Genomic DNA, 23,690 nt, shown 5'->3' on the forward strand with positions numbered 1-23,690 from the left:
AGCAGGTGTAATAACCTTCTTTTGGAACAAGGGTGGACGGACCCTTCCACTTCTCAGAGTTGTAGTTTCTTTAGCAATATTACTAACCGCAGCTGGGGATACCAGAGTACTACAAAATACCCCCTTTAATAGCGCTCATTTAGGCATTTAATAGCGCTTGTGAAGCGCTAAGAAAGCCCCCGCTATTATAGGTCAGTACCCCTATAATAGCGCTTCTAAAACGCTATTAAATAGCTGCGTTTCAATAGCGCTTTCAGAAAAGCGCTAATAAAGCCTCCTTTTTTTGCTATTTTTAGACAGACGTTTCTTAGCATTTTCTGGAAAGCGCTATCTTAACTATCCCCCATTTAATAGGGCTTTCAGAAAAGCGCTAATAAAAGTCCCAAAATTTTTATTTTAAAAATTAAATATACAACCAAAAGCTTCATAATAAGATACTGACCAGACAAAAATATATATACGCATCAGAAACACTGGTAATCCATTGATAGATATAAACAACAATAATGTGTTCATCATAAACTTATTACAAATGACATCTAATGCACACTTGAATAAAAATTCAAAGTCTCTATGCATGCACAGTACAAATATATATATATATATATATATATATATATATATATATATATATATATATATATATATATATATATATATGAACGATGACAAACCTAAAGTAACTAACAAAACCTTGACTTTTTTCTCCAATTTTCCATACTAATTGGAACCTCCCGACGAATGATGACTCCAATATAACTGACAAAACCTTGGATTTCTTCCCCAACTGGTTGACCTCGAGCATTCCAATGAACCTGAAGTAAGATTGCATGGTATACAAAATGAATTCAACAATGCATTAACAAGTCCAAAATATCCCCATAAGGGACATGACATAGTAATATATGAGTGTTTCATTGAAAGCTGATGAGGCAAAACCAGAGGTCCATATTTACTCACAAATAAAAGAGAAGGAAAGTCATCAAATAGAAATAAAGTATTGTTATTGTACAATACTTACAATATTAAACATCTATTCCAAAGAGGTAATCTACAAGCCTATATTCAAATCCAACTTGTTTAATTTGAGATTATCTATTGATATAAATACTTGTGAGATTGTTTGAAAGAGATTAGAGAAACAACATATGACATGTTAAGCCATTTTCAGTTTATTTCAATAAGTTGTTTAGGATAGCTGATAAAAACAGTTTATAGCTAATATGAAAACATATTGACTTTAATTTATTTATTTTATTATAAAAAATATATTATATAAATAAGCATTTATATGATAAGCACTTATACTATAAGCTCTCAATTAAACTATTAATCCAAACATGTTTTAATTGAGAGCATTTATATTCATTGATTAATGGTAATCCAATATATAACTAGCATGCAAGATGCATACTCAGTTTCTTCTTACGGGTCAAGAAGTTTGTTGTAAATTTAAAAAATGATCATATAAAATTTACTTTAAATTTTTAGTTGTAAAAGTATTTCATCAGCCAATTTCAATTAATAAATATTTGTTTATCTTCAACAGGAGTATATTACAAGCACTATCAATCAATTTATTAATATGAGATGAGACTAGTATTAGAGATATGATCAAGAGCAGTAACTGACCAAGTATTTTAGTTACAAAAGTTCTTTCTGCTCTTAACAAGCCACTTCTTGTGCATCTATTAAGGTATAATAATAGAAAAAATTGCTTATGGAATTTGTGGGAATCTTCCACACATGTGCCATGTAAGCTGTCAATGACTGATGGCAAAATTTGTGAGAATTTCATCATTATTTTTTAATTTTTAAAGTATTTTACCCCTTTAGCAAACTATCGTGTAGAGTGTAGACTTTACATGTATTGTTATAGACATATACACTAAAGAATTCAAATCATACATTATCAATTTTTAAAAACATTTTATAATTCCATGAATTTAGAATTACAAAGTCCTTGATCGTCAAACTTGTCAATTCAAATCTACCCGTAGCTATCCATCATAAGGTACATAGCTAGTCTCAAAATAAGCACCACAATTTAGTTATGAGAATTGATTCTTACCTCTCGAGCTGCAACGCAACAAAGCTACATAGCTCAAAGGCTCCATGGATCTATTAGGACACATGGCTGGAATGAGTCTAATAACTCTGCAGCATCATCAAGCTTAACCTAAAGCTCACTTGCTCGACACCTTAGGACGCATGGCTGGAACGAAGCTAAAACTCCGAAGCATCATCAAAGCTAAAGAACACAACCGATGCACCAAAATAGAACCCCAAAATTTTGCAGCATCACATCAGCTCTTGCAACATCATAAACTAATCACAGTAGTACTAATAAGCCAAAACTAAACTGCAAAATTCTGCAACATAACACCAACTCAGACATCAACAAAAATAGAATACTCAAGAAGCGCTAAGATGAACCGATGCACCAACCACAACATAGCATAAATGGAACACAAATACTTGCTTTCAAAACATGAAAAATACTAACATGAACAAGTGTTGTGACAATTGATATTTTTTTTTAAGTTTGAATAGAAAAATGAAATTTAGAGAAACAAGGAGTACGGTATAACCTTGAATAACTAGTTCAATCAGACTTTGGCATTCCAAGTACACATGTAGTTGAAATACCAACACCACAAATTGCCCCTGAAGCAACATGGACCATCCATATAATAAGTTTGGTTGTGAAATTGAAGACACATGCTCGCGCGCGCATATAATACACAAAAGTTGGCAACACTAATACACAACCAGCACTAGAAACAACTAGCAAAATCCTCAAAGATAAATGTCAAAATAGAAATTGAGCCACCATTAAGAAACAAATCTAGCTTTTTTCTCGTCACAACTTGTCTACAAGGAGGCTATATACTAGTCTACAAGGAGGCTATATACTATTTACTATATATTTTTGACCATAATTATCTACGTTAATTGTTAGCCATTCAAGACTTACAACCTAACTATATGCAAAATGAAAAGTGAAATAATTGTGAAGCCAACAAATGTAAAAGTATGTCAAGAGCATATAATACTTGTAGCTTTCCATGTATTCCTCGGTGCTGGCTTCAACAACTTTGAAAAAGCATTCAATTCCTGCACCAATAACCGCAGAAACTCTAACTGATGTTAAATTACTTAAAAGTTGTTCAGTGCCAAAGAAAGGCCGGAGTTAAATTTGACTAGTACGACTGACCTCGACTTGCTGCTGTTTGGAATACCTCAAAATCTTTCGATCACTAGTTACATGAGTTCAACAAAAGGACAACAATAAAAAATAAATCAGTGCCAAATGTAAAAGAATACTCATTATGTTAGACATAATTGACAAGAAAATGAACTGCAAATAGGGTAATCATTTTTTTTTAGAGCCGAAACAAATAGATTTAGCCCAAATATGCAAATGAAGGTAACAACTACAATCAACAAAAAAAAAATAGTCAACATAAATTAATTAGACAAAAATTCCATTAAGGTAATATACAACATCAAAGTACACAATAGCAGGATAATTCAATTTCATAAGGCATCATCTAAAGAAAATTATTCAATTACATACAAAACCATTCAAATTCATACATGAGTTACATCAAAAAATTAGCATCAAAGTACCCATTTCGCACAAAAAGAATTTAGGACTAAACTTACGGTTTTTGAAGGATAGACAGAGATGGCGGCGATGACCCGGAGCAATGGAACAAAGATGCAGACCCTCCTTCTTTCTAAGGTTTCAACCAATTTCATAATTATGGATTCAATCAACTCTTAGGGTTTCAATTAACATTCATGGGTTTCAATCGATGAATGAAGTAGGAACAATTGTGAGTTCGGAAGAAGACAATAATGGGTTTTGATTCTTCAAATTTATGATTAGGGTTTTTGGGATTTAACGAATTGAAGAGTTGGTATTCTGGGTTTCGAAGAAATGAAGAGTTGGCAAAGACGGTGGTGATTCGACAAAGTGAAGTGACGGTGGTGAGTTGGGTGTTCGATAGAGTGAGTTGACGGTGGTTGTTCGACGGAGAGTGACAACGGTGTTCGCAGAAGTGAAATAGATAATGTTGAAGGAGAGTGAGATCTGGATATGTGTTACTAAGTAGTGAATGTTGAAGTAGTGTTCACGAAAATAAATATTTTCTGGCTATTACTTTTTTGATATTTAGATCTGCAATAGCACTTTTGTAAAGCGCTAACAAACGTGTAGCTTAATAATAGCGTTATTCCAAAAACGCTATCTAAGGGTAGTCAACTTATAGCACTTTCTCAAAAGCGCTAACAAAGCCTTTTTATGAGCAACCTATATTAGCGCCCGACCAAAAGTGCTATAATAAGCCTGTCAGTGGTATTTTTGATAGCACTTACTAAAAAGCGCTATTAAAATTGTGCTATTAAAACTCAAAATTGTAGTAGTGACTTCTACCCCGTTCTCAATCATAGTCGCATCATACTTGTAAGGGATGGCCTTAGTAGAGGCATAAGATATCGGGCCAGGCAGCCTGATCACCAAGGGTTCAACTTTCCTTGTCTGAGGTACACTCTTGGCCGGGGAATCATGAAACACTGGCACAATCACACAAACGTCACTGACAACCAAGTGCTTGTTATCCATTAAACTCTGTATATCACCCTGCACAGTACAACAGCCCATAGGATTCTGGAGACACTCTAAACATGAAGCATGATCATGATTAAACAAGGAAGCTTGGCAGAGCTTGACATGTAGCGGGACCAAAGGAGTAGCAATATTACGGACATCTAAAGCTGGGGCTCCTTGGGGAACCCGAGACATTGCAACTTCATCAAGCTCTTTTGCCGAGAACATATGTTAGAGGTAGGTGATAAGATAATTTTTGATCTAGAGAAGCCACCTAAAAATATGCATGTTCAAGTCGTTCCCAAATAAAGATTTGGTGTTCATGATCCGTACTTTCAACAGATTACCTTAACTCTAATCCTAGAGAAGATTATCTTCCCTCCCCAATGCTACTTCATTGCTTGATTCCATCTGATGTAAATATGGGTATCAATCCTTTTTTGGTAACTCTGCAACAACAACACTCTTTTTTATAATTTTGGATAATATGTAATTCACAGAACATTGGTTTCTTTTTGCTTCCAATTATTTTCATCCTAAATATTATGTCAATTCCAAATCTCATAAACTGATTATATGATCTCTTAATCAGCCCATACATATTTTATGATGAATCACAATGTTCTGTCGTTTTAACATCTTTTCTTTCGAAGAATTTTTTTTATCGAATACGTTATTGAACCCGTGATAATTTATATAAAGTCAGCTTGAAATAAATTAGATTACTGAATATATTATATCTTTTTTAGTACAACTTTTAGAATACCAATGTTATAAATTACATTCCTATATGTTTATGACAATTTTTTTTTTTTTTGTAAGAATCAACCAAATTATTTATAGTTTTTTTTTTTACAATATAGATGGTTCTTTAAACAAGCTGTACGAGGAGAAATTCTTGAAACTATTGTTTGGCCAAACCAGGTAACATCCACATTGAAGTAATTTTTATGTCAATGTAGGGTAGGGTCCGTATTCGAAACCAGTACTACAACGAACATCGCATAGAGATCAAGATCAATGCTCCTGGATTGCTTCTTTCTGATGAAGGGATAGACTATGTCACACATTTTGGCAGGGATAAGATGAGGATCTATATAGGAAGTGGAATCAGAATTGCTAAGGAGTTTGGGTTTTTAGTTCCAACAAAGATTAGGCTCGACTACGAGGGCGTGAAGAATATATATAAGTTGACACAACTAGGAACATTTCACATTCCAAATGTTTTCCCCATGCAAGTTAAGAAGGAATCTATTGAGATTATCTCGGACGATGAGGCTGAGATTGAACAAATAAACAATGAGGATGAAGTAGGAACTGGAAATGAAATTCAAGCTAATGCAGGTGTTGTCGACAACGTGGAAGAAGCTGGCGGCATGTATCATCATCACTTTGAGAAGAATGTCACAATAGCTTTGGCTTCCGTTGAAAGGCCCCAAGCTTTGGTATGCAAAAATCTACTTTTTAAAATCTACTTTTTATAAATCTAATATCATCTTCTATTATCAAATAAATATTTCCATCCATTAAGAGTAACAAATAACACACGGATAAATATTTCCTCCAAAAAATTGTGCTGAAGCATTCTATCTAAGTTAACAATTTGATTTTTTATTTTATGTAACATTTTCCTAATCAAATATCCAAAAGGGTCTTGAAGAGGAAATATCTAAGGATGACTTTGGAAGATGTGAAGACACATAAGACATATAATTGCAAGGTTAGGACTGCTGACAGGAGGAATGCTGAGAAAAATTTGGGTGGTGAATGGTTTGACTTCGTCATAGAGCGCGACTTACAGGAGAATAACTTAATGATCTTTGATTTGGAGGATCCACCAACCAAAATGTATGTCATGCATGTCCGCATCCAGTAAACAACAGGAAGGAGTAGTTAGTTTTGGAATTGAAGATGATCAGGTAGTTTTAGAAATGTAATTTCGTAATCCGTAATGCATGAGTACTTTAAAATCTGTGTTGTAGAGCTTGTGTTTTGATAACAAAATCTGAATATTTTAGTTTAGTTTCCAATCATATTTTGTACTCTAAATTATCCATCATGGTGGACACATCTTAAATTTGGTATATTATTATAATGTTACTACTGTATTAATAGTATTCTATTTACACTAAGTTGATGTGTATAAACATAATAGTATAGCTGGTAATTGATATCAAGTTATATACTTCAACTCAGAATTTCTGGTAAGAGATTATATTGACATTAGTTTCAAATACAATACTACATATTTTTGTAGAATATGCTTAGCTAATAATTTTCGAAAAAAGGTAATTCAACCAGTGCAAAGCACGGGTTTGTAACTAGTTTTCTCATTAAAAACAAAAATGGAAAAATATCCTTATTTATTAATTTTGTTAAGTCCGCATCAACTTAACCTAATTTTTTCCCTCCACTAATCCCTTATTAGGTTTGCAACAACTCAATCCTAAAATTTTGCCTCTAAATTTGCATCATTAAATGCTAATCCTCAACCCTAAAATTTTGGCTCTAAATATGCATCATTAGTTTGTGATTATCCATGCTACATCAACCCTTATTATAGCATTCAGATAGATTCTATAGAAGAAATTAAATATATCCAAAACATTAGTGTTTATTACATTTGTTATTTTGCTATTCTTTTTTTAGTCCTCACAGACATAAAGATAGGCTATGGTATAATCCTTCCTTATTTATTAATCCTTATTTATTAATTTTGTTACGTCTGCAGCAATTTAACCTAATTTTTTCCCGCTCATTTGCTTTATTAGGTTTGCAATTATTTAACCTAACAAATTCCATCTAAAAAAATGCATCGCACCAATTTCATTCTATCCTCTTGCCTTTTTTTTTTTGAAGAAAATATTTTCTACACTTATCCTTATTTATTAATTTTGTTACGTCTGCAGCAATTTAACCTAATTTTTCCTTATTTATTAATTTTGTTACGTCTGCATCAATTTAACCTAATTTTTTTCCCGCTCATTTGCTTTATTAGGTTTGAAATTATTTAACCTAACAAATTACATCTAAAAAATGCATCGCACCAATTTCATTCCTATCCTCTTGCCTTTTTTTTTTTAAGAAAATATTTTCTACACGTATTTGATGTTGGACGTTTGATCTATAAACTATGAGCATATCAATGATCACGTTTGATGCCTTCTATTTTATACTTTTTTTTCGGCTACCCTAATTTCCATGTAAACTTCATTATATATACCTGAATTATTGATAGGATTACCAAATTTTCTTTTATAATATTTTCAGATTTCATACATTTTATGAAGTGTTTTTTTTTTGTCTACTATGGATTATCATGTGTTATTTTTTCACCGTTACCTATTATATATTGCATTTTATTATTCGTATGTCAATCCCTTTACAATAAACCCGAGCGGAGCACAGGTCAAAAATTTAGTTTTGATAATTTCTTTTGTACAACTCTTTAGTTATAAAAATATTTCAAAAGAAAATATTTTAATTTTCCCTAGTCATTTTCTCAAGTATTCTTGTTTGGATATTTCCTATTTTTTCTTGCTTCTTTCATACGCCAAATTTACAAGAGAAGTCACTAAGAAATCACGCTGTCACTTGAATCAATCAAATATGGTTACATCAAAACAAAATTCGAAAGGAGAATGTTAACCAGTGCCCTAAGGGTATTGGTTAAGCAACCAAACAAAGTAAGTTTTCATGAAAAATTTGTGTAATCATTACTTGATCAAACGTAACATCTTATATTACCCAAATTGTATCAACATAAATTCTAAGTTTGTTTGTAACATGGATAGTCAGTTTAAGGACCGTATTAATAGTTCTAACTCTTATCCTTCCATTTTATGTTATGTTTAGTTGTTCCAAGTCGAAAATTCAGTTTTTGTATTACTTGATCAAATTGCTCCAAAACTTTTTCAGAAAATCAGAAGAAAAAAATCAAGGATCAAGACTCCTTTAGAAGAGACTTCTTATAGGATTCCGCCCCTCAAAATCCAAAACTCCTTCGATTAGGCCCGTTTTTAATTTTTTTTTAAATTTTTTTATATTCTCAGAAAAATCCGAAAAAAATTGAATTAGTTTTATTTGATTTTTTGATGGTATTTTATATTTTTTTGATTTTATCTAACATATTTTATCTTTTTTTTACTTTATTGGTAGTTCGCGTCGAACTCGGTATATTGGGTAACTCTTTCATTATATAAACTAGCGAAAAGACGGGCACTCATGTGCTCGTTTTTCCGGTCATTTTACTACACTAATATTTGAAAATTATGAACTATGCTTTTTTTTTATGAAATTTTGATTTTGATTAAAACTAAAAATATAAATGTTTGTTGCTTTCTAGTTGTAACAAACCAAATTAAACATGATTATTTATTTAAGTAACACCAACAACAATCTTTATTATAGAAAAAGTTGTTTAAGGGTATAATTGGGATAATAACAAATTAAGTATAAATATGCTCATTTAATTTGTTACATTTTTCAAATGAAATGATAAAGAAAAAAACATATATATATATATATATATATATATATATATATCATGTTTGTTACATTTTTTTAATATTTAAATTTATTCTTATCTTATTTGTTACATGTAGTGGTACTTTTCTTTATATATATAGTATAGATATTTCAAAAGAAAATATTTTAGGTTTTCCTAGTCATTTATCCATGTCTTTGCGTATGGTTATTTTCCATTTTTTTCTTGCTTCTTTTATACGCCAAATTTGCAAGAAAAGTCACTAAGGCTTTGTTTGGACAACCAAAGAAAGTGAAAGGTAAGAAAGTATAAGGAAAGAATGTTGAAGGAAAGATAGTAAGTAGAAAGTGAATGGAAAGTGAGATGATTGTTTTAGTTGTTTGGTATGAATGAAAGTGATAATAAAGTGAAAGGAAAGAAAGTTATAATTTTATGAGATGACATAAATGTCCTTATATTAAAATGAATATATATATATATATATATTTTTTTTGGAATGAATACATACATGTCTATACTATAATATGCACAAAAAAGTGACAATATAAAATAAAAATAAAACAATAGCAAAGCCTTAGTTTTGTTACCAGGATGGATATGATAACAAGCTTGAAGTCTTGTGACGTCAGAAGAAAATCAATTGGTAGTAAAAAAGCTGCACATGTGTAAAAGAAAGTTTTCAAAAGCAAGGGCTGTTTAGTAATTATACCAAAATGGATGTGCTGATCAACCTTTCTTCGCACTTGGGAGCGGAAAGTTTTTTTGATGTGGGACCCACCCAAAGAACACTTTCTTTCCTCTCTGACAGTGCAACCAAACAATGGAAACACAAATTTGGATGAACTTTCTTTCCTTCCTACTTTCTTTCCATTCACCTTCCCTAGAACCAAACAATGCCTAAGGAATCACACTGTCACTTGAATCAATCGACTATGGCCACTTCAAGACAAAGTTTTAAAACATGAGGTTCATAGAAATTCTTTTAAAACATTAGTGAATTTTTGTTATGATTGATTAGAGTAGATCCACTTAGGCTGCTTTATTATGTTGTATTCCCGTTTGGATTTTTCTGGGTTAGGTCTTATGTCCCCAGTCTTTGTATCTCTTTCTTTTTATTTATGATATTTTCTTTGCCAAAAAAAATAATAATAATGTCTTTTATTTTTTTCTTATGGCAATCAGAACCCCATTTGGCTCAGCATGGGTTATATGTCATATCAATCACAATCATTGGTAAAATAATTTGAATTGTTAGCACTTTTCAAATATGTTAAACAAGTTTAGTGGAGAATTAATAATATAAATAGGTGTCAAAATCATTTTCTGTTAGTTAACTACAGTTGGAGATAAAAACGTCATTTACATGTTCTTTTAGGAAGTTTTGTATGTGAAAAAAACAATTTTCATTTTATCAATCATACTAAGTTTTAAATAATTTGGTACCAAATTTAAAACACAAGGTTTCAAAGAAATTCTATAATTCCAAGTCTTCTCTGCGTTTTCAAAGTCTTGTAGATTTGGAGCTATTTCATTCTTCTAGCAATCAGACCCCATTTGAATGTTGTCCACATACTTTCTTATCAATCTTTTTTCAATTTATCCTTTTCTCAAGCAATCAGACCCCAATTTATCTTTTTTCAATTTGTCATTAAAAACAAAATGGAAAAAAAGATGTTCAAGATTTCTTTTGGACAATTCGTTAACTATTTAAATACTTATTTCAGAAGAAAATACACGTCTTCTAATTCACATTTCTGAGCCTTCTTTTGGATATTTTCCATTTTTTCTTGCTTTTTTCATACGCCAAATTTGTAAGAGAAATTACCAAGCAATCACACTCCCACTTGAATCAAACAATTATGGCCACTTCAAAACAATTATAAAATATGAGGTTTAGAGAAATTCTACGAGTCTAAGCCTTCATTGCGATAAAAAATGTCTTTTAGTTTGGAGCTATTTTTTGTTACACTTTTCGTTACTCAACATTGACATGCAACATTGACATGACATACATGTTATATAAACATGTTAAAAAGTTGATTTATTTTTCCTTCAATAAAAGTTGATATATTATATATAACAGCATCAAAACGGGCACTAACATATGTGTCTTTCTGCTTTTATTGACAAAGAACGATAAAATGGTAAATAATTTAATGAAAAGTGGTAAAATTAAAAAAAAATGTTACCCTGAACTACAGTATTTTTTATATAAAGTCAAAATAAGATATTTTTTTGTGTCCAATATTCTATTATTGTGGTTCCCCTACCATTGTGGATTGTTACTATTTTAATTAACTATTTTTAATTAAGAATTTAAATAATATTATAAAAATGATAAAATTGTTTAAATAATTGGTGAAAATGGAAGAGAAAAATCAACCCAAAAGGGAGTATCCCATTTATATATTAGTATAGATAAGTTTATCACTAGCATTTTTATTTATCACATTTTTATATTAACAATTAAAGTTTTTTTGTGGAAAGATTAACAATTGTTTTTTTTTTTTTTGCAAGAACAATTAAAGTTGTAAATTTCCACTTGATTTATATATGACAATTATTTGATGAACTTATATTTGTTTTTGAGAGAAGTTATTTGATGAACTACTAATCTAAATATTAAATATCTTATATTAGATAAAATCTAACAATTAAAATGAGTTTTTTTAGGGGAACAATCAAAATGAGTTGTTTATATTTCTTATAATAATCAAATGTTTTCAGCAGATTCTCTCACTCACTCTGAGAATTCATTCAATGGAGAATGTTAAAGTGTCTTAGGAACATTGGTTAAATCAAAAATAAATATTTATTTTTCAATTGCCTCGCAAGAGTCTCGTAACAAAACAATTGCTTTTCTTTTTTATTGAATCGCTGATGCTCGTACAATCATAATAAACACAATCACTTTATTAAACACAATCTGATTCACTTTGTAAAAATCAAAATATCTGATTCTCCAAAATATTGTAAATTGAACATATCATTACACACGCTAATGCTTTGATTAATTTTTAATCTGTATGGCATATATTGTCATATCAAAAAGGTTCAAATAATATAATTATTGTTATCCACAAAATGTTATAAATTAAACATTAAGCAATCATAATAAAGTTCAAATAATTTGGAACCAATTTTAAAACATGAGGTTCAAAGAAATGGTATAATTCCAAGTCTTTCCTACTTCATCAAAGTCTTGCTTATAATTTGGAGCTATTTAATTTTTCTATCAATCAGACTTCAAAATTCCAAGTCTTCCCGTGCATTTTTCAAACTTTCCCATGTGCCAACATCTTATATAACTACACTAGCATGAATCTCTTAACAAATCATAATTTCATTTGAATTAGATCTTCTCTGATTCAAACAATTATTCATGATGGCCATTCCTACTACACAAATTTCACTTCTTTTGCTTTTACTTTTATCTATAACCACATTCCACAAAACCATGTCTAGCAATAATCACAGGGTGCTTGGATGCAATAAGAAAGATCGAGAGACATTGTTAATCTTCAAAAATGGAACCACTGGTAGTTGGGATGATTCGACAACAACGTGGTCAGCCGAAGAAGATTGTTGTGCATGGGAAGGAGTCCACTGCAACAACATTACTGGAAGAGTCACAGAACTTGATCTCCTCTTCAGACAATTGGAAGGTGTGATCAATCTTTGTATTCTCGAACTTGAGTTTCTCAACTACTTGAAATTGACCGTCTATGAATTTGATGTGATGGTAAGTATTCCAACCATTCTACCGAACATCACACATGCATCTAACCTTTTGTACTTTGAATTATCATTGAGGTCTATGTCCCATTCTACATCGGGTTTGGTTTCTAACATTCACATGGATAATCTTGATTGGCTTTCTTCACTTTCTTCGTTGGAAAATCTTTACCTTAGTGGAATTGATCTTTCTAAAGAAAGCAATTGGATTCAAGCATTGAGTACACTTCCTTCACTATTACATTTACAATTAAGTGATTGTAAACCAATCAACCCATCAATTGAGTATTTGAATTTGTCTTCAATTGTAACACTTGATCTTTCTTTCAACAATTTCGCCTCTCATTTACCAAATAGATTTTTTAATCTCACCAAAGATCTCACCTATCTTAGACTTCAGCGGAGCAATATACATGGTGGGATACCTTCAAGCTTGTTAAACCTTCAAAATTTGACATACCTTGATCTCTCTGAAAACCAATTAGAAGGATCAATTCCGGATGGAATAGGCCAGCTTGTAAATATTCAAAGCCTTGATCTTAATGAAAACCAATTACAAGGATCAATTCCGTACGGAATAGGCCAACTAGCACATATTCAAAGCCTTCTTCTTTCAAACAATATGTTAAGTGGTTTAATTCCTTCAACTTTAGGAAACCTCTCATCATTAAATCAGTTATGGATTGGCTCTAATAATTTCTCAGGTGAAATTTCGAAATTAACTTTTTCCAAACTCTCTAGTTTAAAAGAACTAGACTTGAGTAATTCAAATTTTGTATTCCAATTTGATTTGGATTGGGTTCCTCCTTTTCAACTCCATTCCCTTCTATTGAGCAATACAAATCAAGGGCCAAACTTTCCATCTTGGATATATACACAAAAGTCACTGCAAAGTCTCGACTTATCGAGCTCGGGAATTTCATTGGTACATAGAAATAAGTTCTCGAGCCTTATAGAAAGAATAACAGATCACCTTAAGTTGTCAAACAATTCGATTGCTGAAGACATATCCAACCTAACACTAAATTGTTCCAATTTAGGATTGGATAACAATAATTTCATAGGAGGACTCCCGAACATATTACCAATGGCTTATGCAGTTGATTTGTCTTACAACTCATTCTCGGGATCAATTCCACATAGTTGGAAGAACTTGAAAGATTTATATTTCATTAACTTGTGGAGTAATAAGCTATCCGGTGAAGTTATACAGCACCTCTCTGAGTGGAAACAATTGCAGATCATGATTTTGGGAGAAAATAAATTTTCAGGAACCATACCAATGAACTTATCACAAAAATTACAAGTCGTCATATTGAGAGCTAACCAATTTGAAGGGACTATCCCAACGCAATTATTCAATCAGCCTTATTTGTTTCATTTGGACCTTGCTCTAAACAAACTTTCAGGATCTATGCCAGAGTGTGTCTATAACTTGACTGATATGGTTACATTTGAAGAGGAGGAATTACCAGCAGGTACCACAATTGAGTTGTTTACAAAAGGTCAAGATTATATGTATCGAGTAAGTCCAAAAAGAAGAACTATTGACCTTTCAGCAAATAGCTTGTCTGGAGAAGTGCCTTTGGAATTGTTTCGACTTGTTCAACTTCAAACGTTAAACTTATCTCACAATAATTTGATTGGAAAAATACCAAAAGTGATTGGAGGCATGAAAAATATGGAATCTCTTGATCTCTCAAATAATAAGTTTTTTGGAGAAATTCCACCGAGCATGGCTCTCTTAAACTTTCTAGAGGTGTTGAATTTATCTTGCAATAATTTTGATGGAACAATCCCAATAGGATCACAAATTCAAACTTTTAATGCATCAAGCTTCATTGGAAATCCAAAATTATGCGGAGCTCCTCTTAATAATTGTACCAATCCTAAAACTCCAACGCCATCTACACAGAATGAAGATGATGACTCTATCAAAGAATCAATGTATCTAGGGATGGGAGTTGGATTTGCAGCAGGTTTCTGGGGGATTTGTGGTTCTTTGTTTCTTATTAGAAAATGGAGGCATGCATGCTTTCGGTTTGTTGATAGAGTGGGTGACAAGATCTATGTTACTTTGATGGTAAAGTTGAACAGGTTTAAAAGAAATTGAGCTCCAGCCAGGTAAGGTTAGTGGAACCTACTTCATAGTTTTATTAATCTGACTATAGAGTATTTGTTTTATTTTGTAATTCTATGCAAAACTTATACCATTTCATTTGTTTCAATCTTTACCAGGTGATTATTAATGTGGAAGATTCTGCATTTTTATGCAAATCGTGGAAGATTACGAGTTGTATGAGATGAGATCATACATGACTATACAGTTGTTGCTGCTCATTTCATCATTCACTTGTTGTAATGTTTTTATACAAGTTAGTTTATAGGTTCATTCAGGCTGTCAACTGGTCTATGCATCCATGTCATTAATTTTTATGTTAAATGAATGTAGTGATTTAGGATAATGTTCTCATTTTATGGAGAAAGTGGATTACTTCTTTTTATCATCTCTCTATATATTAGATTATTTTGATGGTTGTAGAATATGAGTTTTATGTAGAAACTTTGATTGCAGTTGAAAAGTAACACCAATAAAACTATATTAAGAATTTTCTGAAAGTTATAAAAAGGATAGTATGTTGCTGAGTTTGTCTAGAAAACTGCAACACTTGTCTCTTGACATTATTGACAAAATAGTAAATAAATTTTTTACATCATTCTCAGCAAATATAAGTAAGCTTGTAAGGAAATTAAAAAAGTAAAAAGCATGAGGGATTACATGTGAATGAGAAACTTTTTTTTATCAAACAGCCACGTGAATCTATTCCAATGAGTTGTTCCTTGAGCTCCCAAGAAATTCCAAATACTGCTCCTAACCGAATACAAGAAAGAAAACTCGAAAAATAGATGTTGAAAGGATTCTGGTACTCTAAAACAGAGAACGCTGCCTCTGTCACGGTTAATTCCCATTAGTCCTCTTCAAATCCGTGCATCTCTAGTGAAGAGCTTATCGTGCAACATTCTCCATGCAAACACCCTCTCCTTTGATAGTACAGCGCTGCACCAGACACACATAATAACCCTGCACACTTCATCTTCATATTCAAGCTGTACACGTTCTACTGTAATGTCAAATAACCTGTCTTAACAGTATAGCCACCTAGCAATGTCGTATTTCCACACCTACTTGTCACATTCTCTCTTGATCAGGGAGATAACAGTCAATATAATCACCAAATTGTGTGCATGTAATGATCGTCGCCAAGGTAGCTGTCAGTTCCATGAATCATACCACCAAATATAACATGGGAAAAATGTGCATGAATGGCTCCAATTTTACCCATTCATCGATACAGAATTTGATTTTCGAGCCGCAAATTTTAAACAAATTCAAATTGATTTAAATGGAATGCATGCAGATTTGAAAAAATAGTAACTAAAAACAGCTAAACTGAACATGGCCAATTGCACTAATCATTCTCACCCGGTATTAAAAATGTTACAAGAATCTTAAGTTAGCAGTGTGAACGAATGCAAACAGAGAACTTAATAATAGGATAGCTAACAGAGCAATAAAATTAAGCAAGACAACAATCACGAAACACTCCGAGAAATTGCTGTCTAAAGTAACCATGATCTTGCTCTTGTCACAAGTAACATTAACAGAATCACCGAGAGCACCAGCTTTACCACCAACCTAATCCATAACCGGCTTCGCGCAATCGATTACAAAATTTCGAGAAAAAATTATTTTTAGAGAAGCAATGTTCGAACTCTTATCCTCAGCACTCGGAGCAGCATTTTGCAGTGTTGGAGTTACTTTCACCTAAGTGTTGCATATTGATTTCCCTTTGTTCTCAGAGGCGGATAATGAGGGTGATGATGAAAGCGAGTGTATGGATTGGCATGTGAGAAATACGCGCAAATTCATAGGGAGGCCTATTTCTCCGTCATCCGAGTTTGAGAGAACTGTAAGGATATGTTTCATGAGTTTTAGTTTTATATATCTTATAGCAATCATAGATGAAATTTTAAACGCTTTTAATAGAAAATAAACAAATGCTGATATGAGAGATATTGCACACTTACCTGACACCTTTTCTCGTATACAAAAGGGTTGGATCCAAAGCAAATTATATCAATATCTCGTATACAATATACTGCACATAAAATTGAACAACCTTGATTCTATGGCACTTCTATTGAGGTTAGCCAATTGCATATAATTAATCAGAGCTAGGTTATGAAGATGACGAAAACGATGATGTAGCTAGGCTATGGATTATCTATTCTTCTATTATCCAAATAATCATTCACGACATTCATACTTCACAAGTGTCACTTCATTTGCTTCTTCTTTTTTCTGTAACCACATTCCACAAAAGCATGTCTCTAGAAATCACACGGTGGTTCGATGCAATGAGAAAGACCAGGAGACACTGTTAATCTTCAAAAATAGAAGCATTGAACATATATTATTGCAATGAGAAAGATTGAGAGACACATTGGAAATATAAAGACACATAAAGATCAATTATATAATTTGTAGATGTTGAGACAAGTTCATTTTTTTAGTTATATAATGGTATAATTTTATAATAGCTCAAAATTTTTAGTTAATTATAAGGATATACATTATTATTTATACCACAATATGTGTTACTATTACTCTTTACCTGTTCCACAATATTGCCAGCTTGAGAAAGAGCTTCTTGGCTCTTACTAGAGAGCTTAGCAAAAGTAGTGGTGTGAATGCTTCCAATTACAGCTATCATACGAACTATAGCAAGGGTAACCAAAGCCAATTGCCAAACAGCGGTGAATCCAACAACAAAACCAGAAACAAAAGTAGCCATGTAGTGAATGAAATTTCCAAGCTGCAGGACACATCAAACACAGAACTCAAAAACTAGTCCAATTCCAATCTAATGACACTGTCACAAAAGAAAAGAAGGAAAAAACATCAACACTTGTTCAATCATCTATCCTTCTCACTAATGGCATCCTGAACCATAACAGCATCAGTGTTAATTGCAAAAACAACATCCGATGTTCGTACCTCGGTGTCAAAGAATTCAATGTCTTGTTTCAATGCAGCTTCCAGATACTTGATCCTCATCTTGGTCGATTGTCGCTCTCCAGTCCACATCCAGCATGAAATCTCTGTATTTTGTTCTTATTATATAATTCCATTTATAGCTTAGACCAATTGCATTTGCTTCATATTTTATCAGGTGATTATGATTTATGCATGTGACAGATCTGGCATGGCACTGTTAATCAAATCATGGATATAATTTTCCTAACAGAGTAAGTATTGTTATACAAGTTGCTTAAAGTTGCTTCTTGTTACCTCTCAAGCCTAAGTTGCAGATTTATTCACCAAGGCTTTATTACCTCAACCTTTTCACACGCTCTTATACAAGTTGGGATTGGTTGACATTTACCAACCTCCAACTTGTGGGAGGCTATTGCAAAATGAAGAAATAAAGGAAACTAATAGTTAGTTATATGGATAGCTTGCTACACAAGTTATCAAGTTAGTTTCTTGTAACTAACTGCCAAAGGATTAGATAGCATACAGTTCGTATATTGTAATTATTCTAGTCATCTGGGAAAGCTATATAAGCTGTAATGCCACTTTGATGATTTCACTAATGAAAAATATATGTAATTCATTTCTTCTCTTCATAATAACTTTGACCCTCCAGGTAGTTGAGATGCCACAAATGTATAGCCTTTACTTTTGAACAAGTCAAGCGAATTAATGCTTTTTTAAAGAAGAAAATTCAAAATCAACTTTATTAGGTATTTCAGGTCCTTCTAGATTGAATGGTAAACCCACACATAAGAAATTGAACAAAAAAAAGTAGCTAATTGGAATGGAAATTAAATACTAGAAGGAAATTAATTGCTTTAAATATTGAGCTAATTTTGAGCTATTTTTCTTTTTTAAATTACTAATTTGGTCACTTATGTGATTTTGTGGTTTCAATTTTGGTTCATCCTTATATTTTCTTCAGTTCTAGTCCTTTAACTTTACTTCCACTAGTTATATTATTTTTTGTCGTTAACTTTTTACCCTCAATGTATAAAGTGGACCAACACTCTAGATGATTCACAAAGGACTTCATTGATGTTTTTATTTTAACCATCGGATCACTTTGGATAATGTTGGAACATGTGTGGAAATTGAGTAAAAAAGACTAAACACAAATTCCCATGTTGGGTAGAACTAGTGTTGTGTGAATTGAAAAAAGTGGAAGTCCCACATCGGATGGAACACACACATTAGTAGTGTTTATATAGTGGGGGTGTACCTCTAATTAATGGGGGTACATAAGCACTAGAGAAAAAATATATATTGATATATATTTTATTATTTGGAAATGATAAATTAAATAATTAATTTAATCATTATTAGAAAGTGCTTTCTTAGTCCCCAAGTTTTGCTAAAATATTTTGGTACATAATATAATATATTTTTGTACTAAATTTAATATATTTTAGTACTCAATTGAGATATTTTTGTACTAGCTCTAATAAGTGAATTACTTAATCACAAAGTAATGTATTACTTGTTCCCAAAGTTTCTCACTTATTAGTTGTGAATTTTCTCTATAAATAGAGAGCTCACACAGTGCATTCCACACACCGAAAATAATTTCATTGAGTTGTCGGGAATTCTTTTCTTCTCTTCTCCCTCCGACTTGTGTTAACAAGTTTCTTCTGCTTCTACTCCTTTCTGTCCCTTTCGGTTTCAAATAGAGCGGTTACGTACCGTATCGAGTGGCTTCGATCAATCGATTGAACCATATTTTAAGAGTGTTCTTAAGACCATAGTCCCTTTTCGGTTTAATGTCCCTTCGGAATTAAGAGTGGTCTTAAGTTCATAGTCCATTTCGATAATATAAGTCCCTTCGGAATAAAGAGTACTATTAAGATCATAGTCCCTTTCGTAATAATAATGTCCCGTCGGAATTATGAATGATCTTAACAGTATATAAATTATTTAAATATTTTTCTATTTGAGGAGAAATGGTGGTATCACCATATTTTGAGTGGTCGTAGTACCATATTGAAAATTTGGAGAACTTAAAAGTTAGAATGGTGGAAACACCATATTTGAGTGGTCTTAGCACCATATAGAATGGTAATAATACCATATTAAATTGGTTTCAGTATTAATGAGTGGTCTTAGTACCATATTTGAAGGTGTAATTCTCGAACGGTTTTCTACGGTGCAGTAGTTAACCGCACAGTTGTAGCTGGGCTTGTTTTATCCTGGAGGCGGCGTGGTTGATAGTCTACCTTGCACAATTTTGGGTAGTGCCACGAAACGTCTTAAAGAGAGCGACCTGGTCGTGACTCAACCTAGTAACAACTTCGGTAGATAATAGAATTTGGAAATCCAAATACAACAGTTTGGAAATCCAAAAACAACAATTTTAAGACGTTTCGATCTGCTATGTCTACTGAAGAAGTTACATATTGAGGTTAAGTTGTCCCTAAACACATTAAGGATAAATCAAGCTATAGAAATACATCTTTTGACTGAAACGATGAAGTGTTTGTTGTTATAACAACAACACTAAGAAATTCACTTATGCAACTTTGAATTTGTTTGAAATTTATTTTCAAAATCAAAACTGTGAATAAATAACTTTAACTGTTAAGTGAATAGAATCCTTGAGTGTTGCTGCATCGTCCTGAATTTTCTTTAATACATGACAATTGACAAAGATATCGAGGTCGGTAAAGTGTGGCGGTCATGTATTGGAAATTTGTGTACAGTGCAGTGGCATAATTATGCTAAGGTTCTAATTTGAAAGTTGAGTGTATGTTGGAAGCATCACGTGCCCTCTCTACCAAAGCTCAGCACATGAACTATTTTTTGGTAAATTAATGCAACAACATATATTTATGTTATTGATAATAACTATAGGCTGAAGCACCGAATTTTGGTAGACAGACGGATATAAATTTGAGCACTCTATTATTTTAGGATGTTAATCCTATAAGAACAGGTCTAGTGACTTGTACTCTATGCATTCTTATGAGAAAAGACTGCACTTTGATGACATGATCAAAATTAAATTCTCCTTCTATATAAGTTGGGTGATTTTAATATTTGACACATCAAAATTGATCATGAACAAGCTTTTAATTTTAAATTTGAGTAACTTGGATTTAATTCCAACGTTATAATTAGACAATTTTATTTATTGCAGTCAAGATATATGAACCAAAAGTTCATATAAATCAGAATTTAGAGAATATGAATCTCTAAACATAATAAACTATGATATGTGTGAATTTGATGACACATAAATTAGAAATGATAAAATGATATTTTTATCATATTTATTGATGACTGTCAATGTTGGAAAAATAAAATTGATATGCTTGATATGTTCAATTTTTATAACAAAAATTGAAATTTATTGAGTACCCAAGTCTAAGAACAAAAATTCTAATTAAGAATTTTTTGAAGAAAAGACAACTCAACTTGTCTTATTTTTGAACTTGGGATTGTCCGGACTATATTTGGCTTCAGGACCCCAAGAGAGTTAAACTCACTAGTAGAGCCTATGAATATGTATTCATTAGGTATGTTATAAATAACGAAGCATATAGGTTTTAGGACCTAAATGTTAAAGTGATCATAGAATTAAAAGATGCTGATTTCTATGAAGTAAGTACCCCTGTAAATTAAAGAATATTGGGGGCACTAGTGGGGGTAAACTAAATTCCCTTTTTAAAAAAAATTAAGAACTAGTGGGGGCACTATATCTAATCACATTCATGTAATTAGAAATAGTTATGAAAACATCATATGAGATGTTATAGAACCTCAAGAAGGTAAGAAAGCTAAAATTGCTAAAGAGTATGAACTTGGTTTATACATTGGAAGAAGATTCATTAAGCCTTAAAGAAGTTATATCCTCATTGGATGATGAATTATGGCAAAAAGCAATAAACGATGAAATGAATTTTCTAGAGTCTAACAAAACATGACACTTGGTTGACTTGTCTCATAATTGCAAAATCAATCGGTTGTATTTGGATTTTGGAAAAAGGAACTAAAACCTGATGGAACGGTTGATGAATACAAGGCTTTCCTTGTAATCAAAGGTTTTAGACAAAGAGAAAATTATAGACTTCTTCGACATTCATTCACCAGTCACGAAAATCATATCCATAAGAGTACTAGTCCCTTTAGCCGCCGTTCATAACTCGATAGTACTCCAAATGGATGTGAAAGTTGCCTCTTTTTATGGTGAACTAGAAGAAGAAATCTATATGAAACAACCTGAAAGTTTTGCTATTCATGGACAAGAAAACAAAGTCTGTAAGTTAGATAATTCTTTGTGAGGTCTAAAATAAACTCTTAAGGAATGACATTTTGACATTCTAATGCTATCGAATGAGTATAAAGTGAATGAAAGTGACAAATAATATTTGCACGATCATATGTCTCTATGAAGACGACTTGCTCATATTTTGATTTAAAGATTCATGTTATGAATTATGTGAAATCATTGTTTATCAACAACATTGATAAGAAAGACCTAGACAAAGTTGAAGTAATTCTTGGTTTCAAGATTACTAGATCAGAAAAGAGAACTTTTTTGATAAATCTCACAAAGTTGAGAAGTTCTTAAGGAAATATTATTATTTCACCGTAAACTTGCAATCATATATTATGATCAAGTGTAAGAACACTTGAGATGGAGTTAGAAAAACTGATGCGAGCATCATTGTCAATACTTAGGTATGTCACTGAATGTATTAGATCCGACATTGCCGATGTCGTGAAACTCTTGTGCAAGTTTACTAGTAGACGGATGAGAAGCATTGCCATGCTATAGAAAGAGTCATGAGGTGCCTTAAGAAGACTATGACTCTAGAATTACTTCATGAGGAGTAACCTATTGTACTTAAATGGTACAAGATATAAAATAGAACATCTTTCAGATGAATATTTTGCGACTAGTGTTTGCACATTGAGCATCACTAGAGGAGTTATTTGTTGAAACAAATGATATTGACTCAGTCCACTATGGAATGAATCTGAGATGAGAACACTAGAGAAAACTAGTGAAGAAGCAAGTTGATAAGATACTTGCTAGTTGAAATCCCTTAGTGGATAAAACCGGTTCCAGAAGTGTTAATTTATTGTGATAGTCTGCAGCTATTACAAAATTGAGAATCGTTACCACAATGGTAAGAGGCGATTATTAAGGCACGAACACATTGAGAAATAGAGATCTAGCTACTCTCAAAAGGAACGGTTAAAGTAGATCATGTACGTACTGATTAAGAATTAGTCAATCCTTTGACGAAAGGAATTACTAGAAAGAAAGTCCTAAACACATCCAATAGGATGGGACTAATGCCCAAAGGTCACAAGTGATGGTAGCCCGACCTACATGACTGGAGATCCCAAGAAATAGGTTCAATGGGTAATAATAAGTCACAAGTGATAGAACATGCTATGTTAAAAGTAAGAAAGCATGATTCCTGCAGCGATAGAAGGATGAGATAATAGAAACTCTTAATGAGATCTATACTCTATTTGGAGTGGAGTACATAGCTACAGGAGTACTCTTGATAGACTCACCTATACGAATGTGGAACTAAGGGCCGATTCCTATGGGATTCGGGGCAGAATACCTAGAGCGTTCGTTAAACCGGGATACACGTGCAAGTCCATAAACGCACGGGCTTTTAGAATTCACCTTAAGAAAAGGTTTGTGTGTGGGTTCTATGTCTGAGATAGAGTTCAATGCTGTAAGCAACTCTTGTTAATCAGAATTTTACTCGCTATGCAAAGGTTCAAGTTGTAGGCAA

The 23,690-nt window shown here is 32.2% G+C and overlaps 1 protein-coding gene and 1 long non-coding RNA gene across 3 annotated transcripts; one reads left to right on the top strand and one right to left on the bottom strand.

The window, feature by feature from the left end:
• Positions 1 to 641: 641 nt before the first annotated feature.
• Positions 642 to 3,340, bottom strand: LOC146937932 (uncharacterized). The gene is made up of 4 exons (XR_015033335.1): positions 3,218 to 3,340; positions 2,592 to 3,117; positions 2,072 to 2,372; positions 642 to 815 (listed from the first exon to the last, which is right to left on the bottom strand). It is a non-coding gene; the product is annotated as an uncharacterized LOC146937932 (long non-coding RNA).
• An 8,969-nt stretch (positions 3,341 to 12,309) lies between these two features.
• LOC146937933 (receptor-like protein EIX2) lies at positions 12,310 to 15,377 on the top strand. 2 transcript variants are annotated; one of them, XM_085752014.1, is made up of 2 exons: positions 12,310 to 14,965; positions 15,075 to 15,377. In XM_085752014.1, the coding sequence occupies exon 1, from the start codon at positions 12,484 to 12,486 to the stop codon at positions 14,947 to 14,949; it is 2,466 nt and encodes an 821-aa protein (XP_085608140.1). In that variant the 5' UTR covers positions 12,310 to 12,483; the 3' UTR covers positions 14,950 to 14,965; positions 15,075 to 15,377. The 2 variants fall into 2 exon arrangements, with proteins under 2 accessions (XP_085608140.1, XP_085608141.1); XM_085752015.1 differs by having other exon boundaries at positions 12,310 to 14,960.
• Positions 15,378 to 23,690: the final 8,313 nt, after the last annotated feature.

This window comes from Medicago sativa, chromosome 3 (genome assembly GCF_051527215.1).
Source record: "Medicago sativa cultivar Bolivia chromosome 3, Bolivia_mono, whole genome shotgun sequence".
Taxonomy (NCBI): Eukaryota; Viridiplantae; Streptophyta; class Magnoliopsida; order Fabales; family Fabaceae; genus Medicago; species Medicago sativa.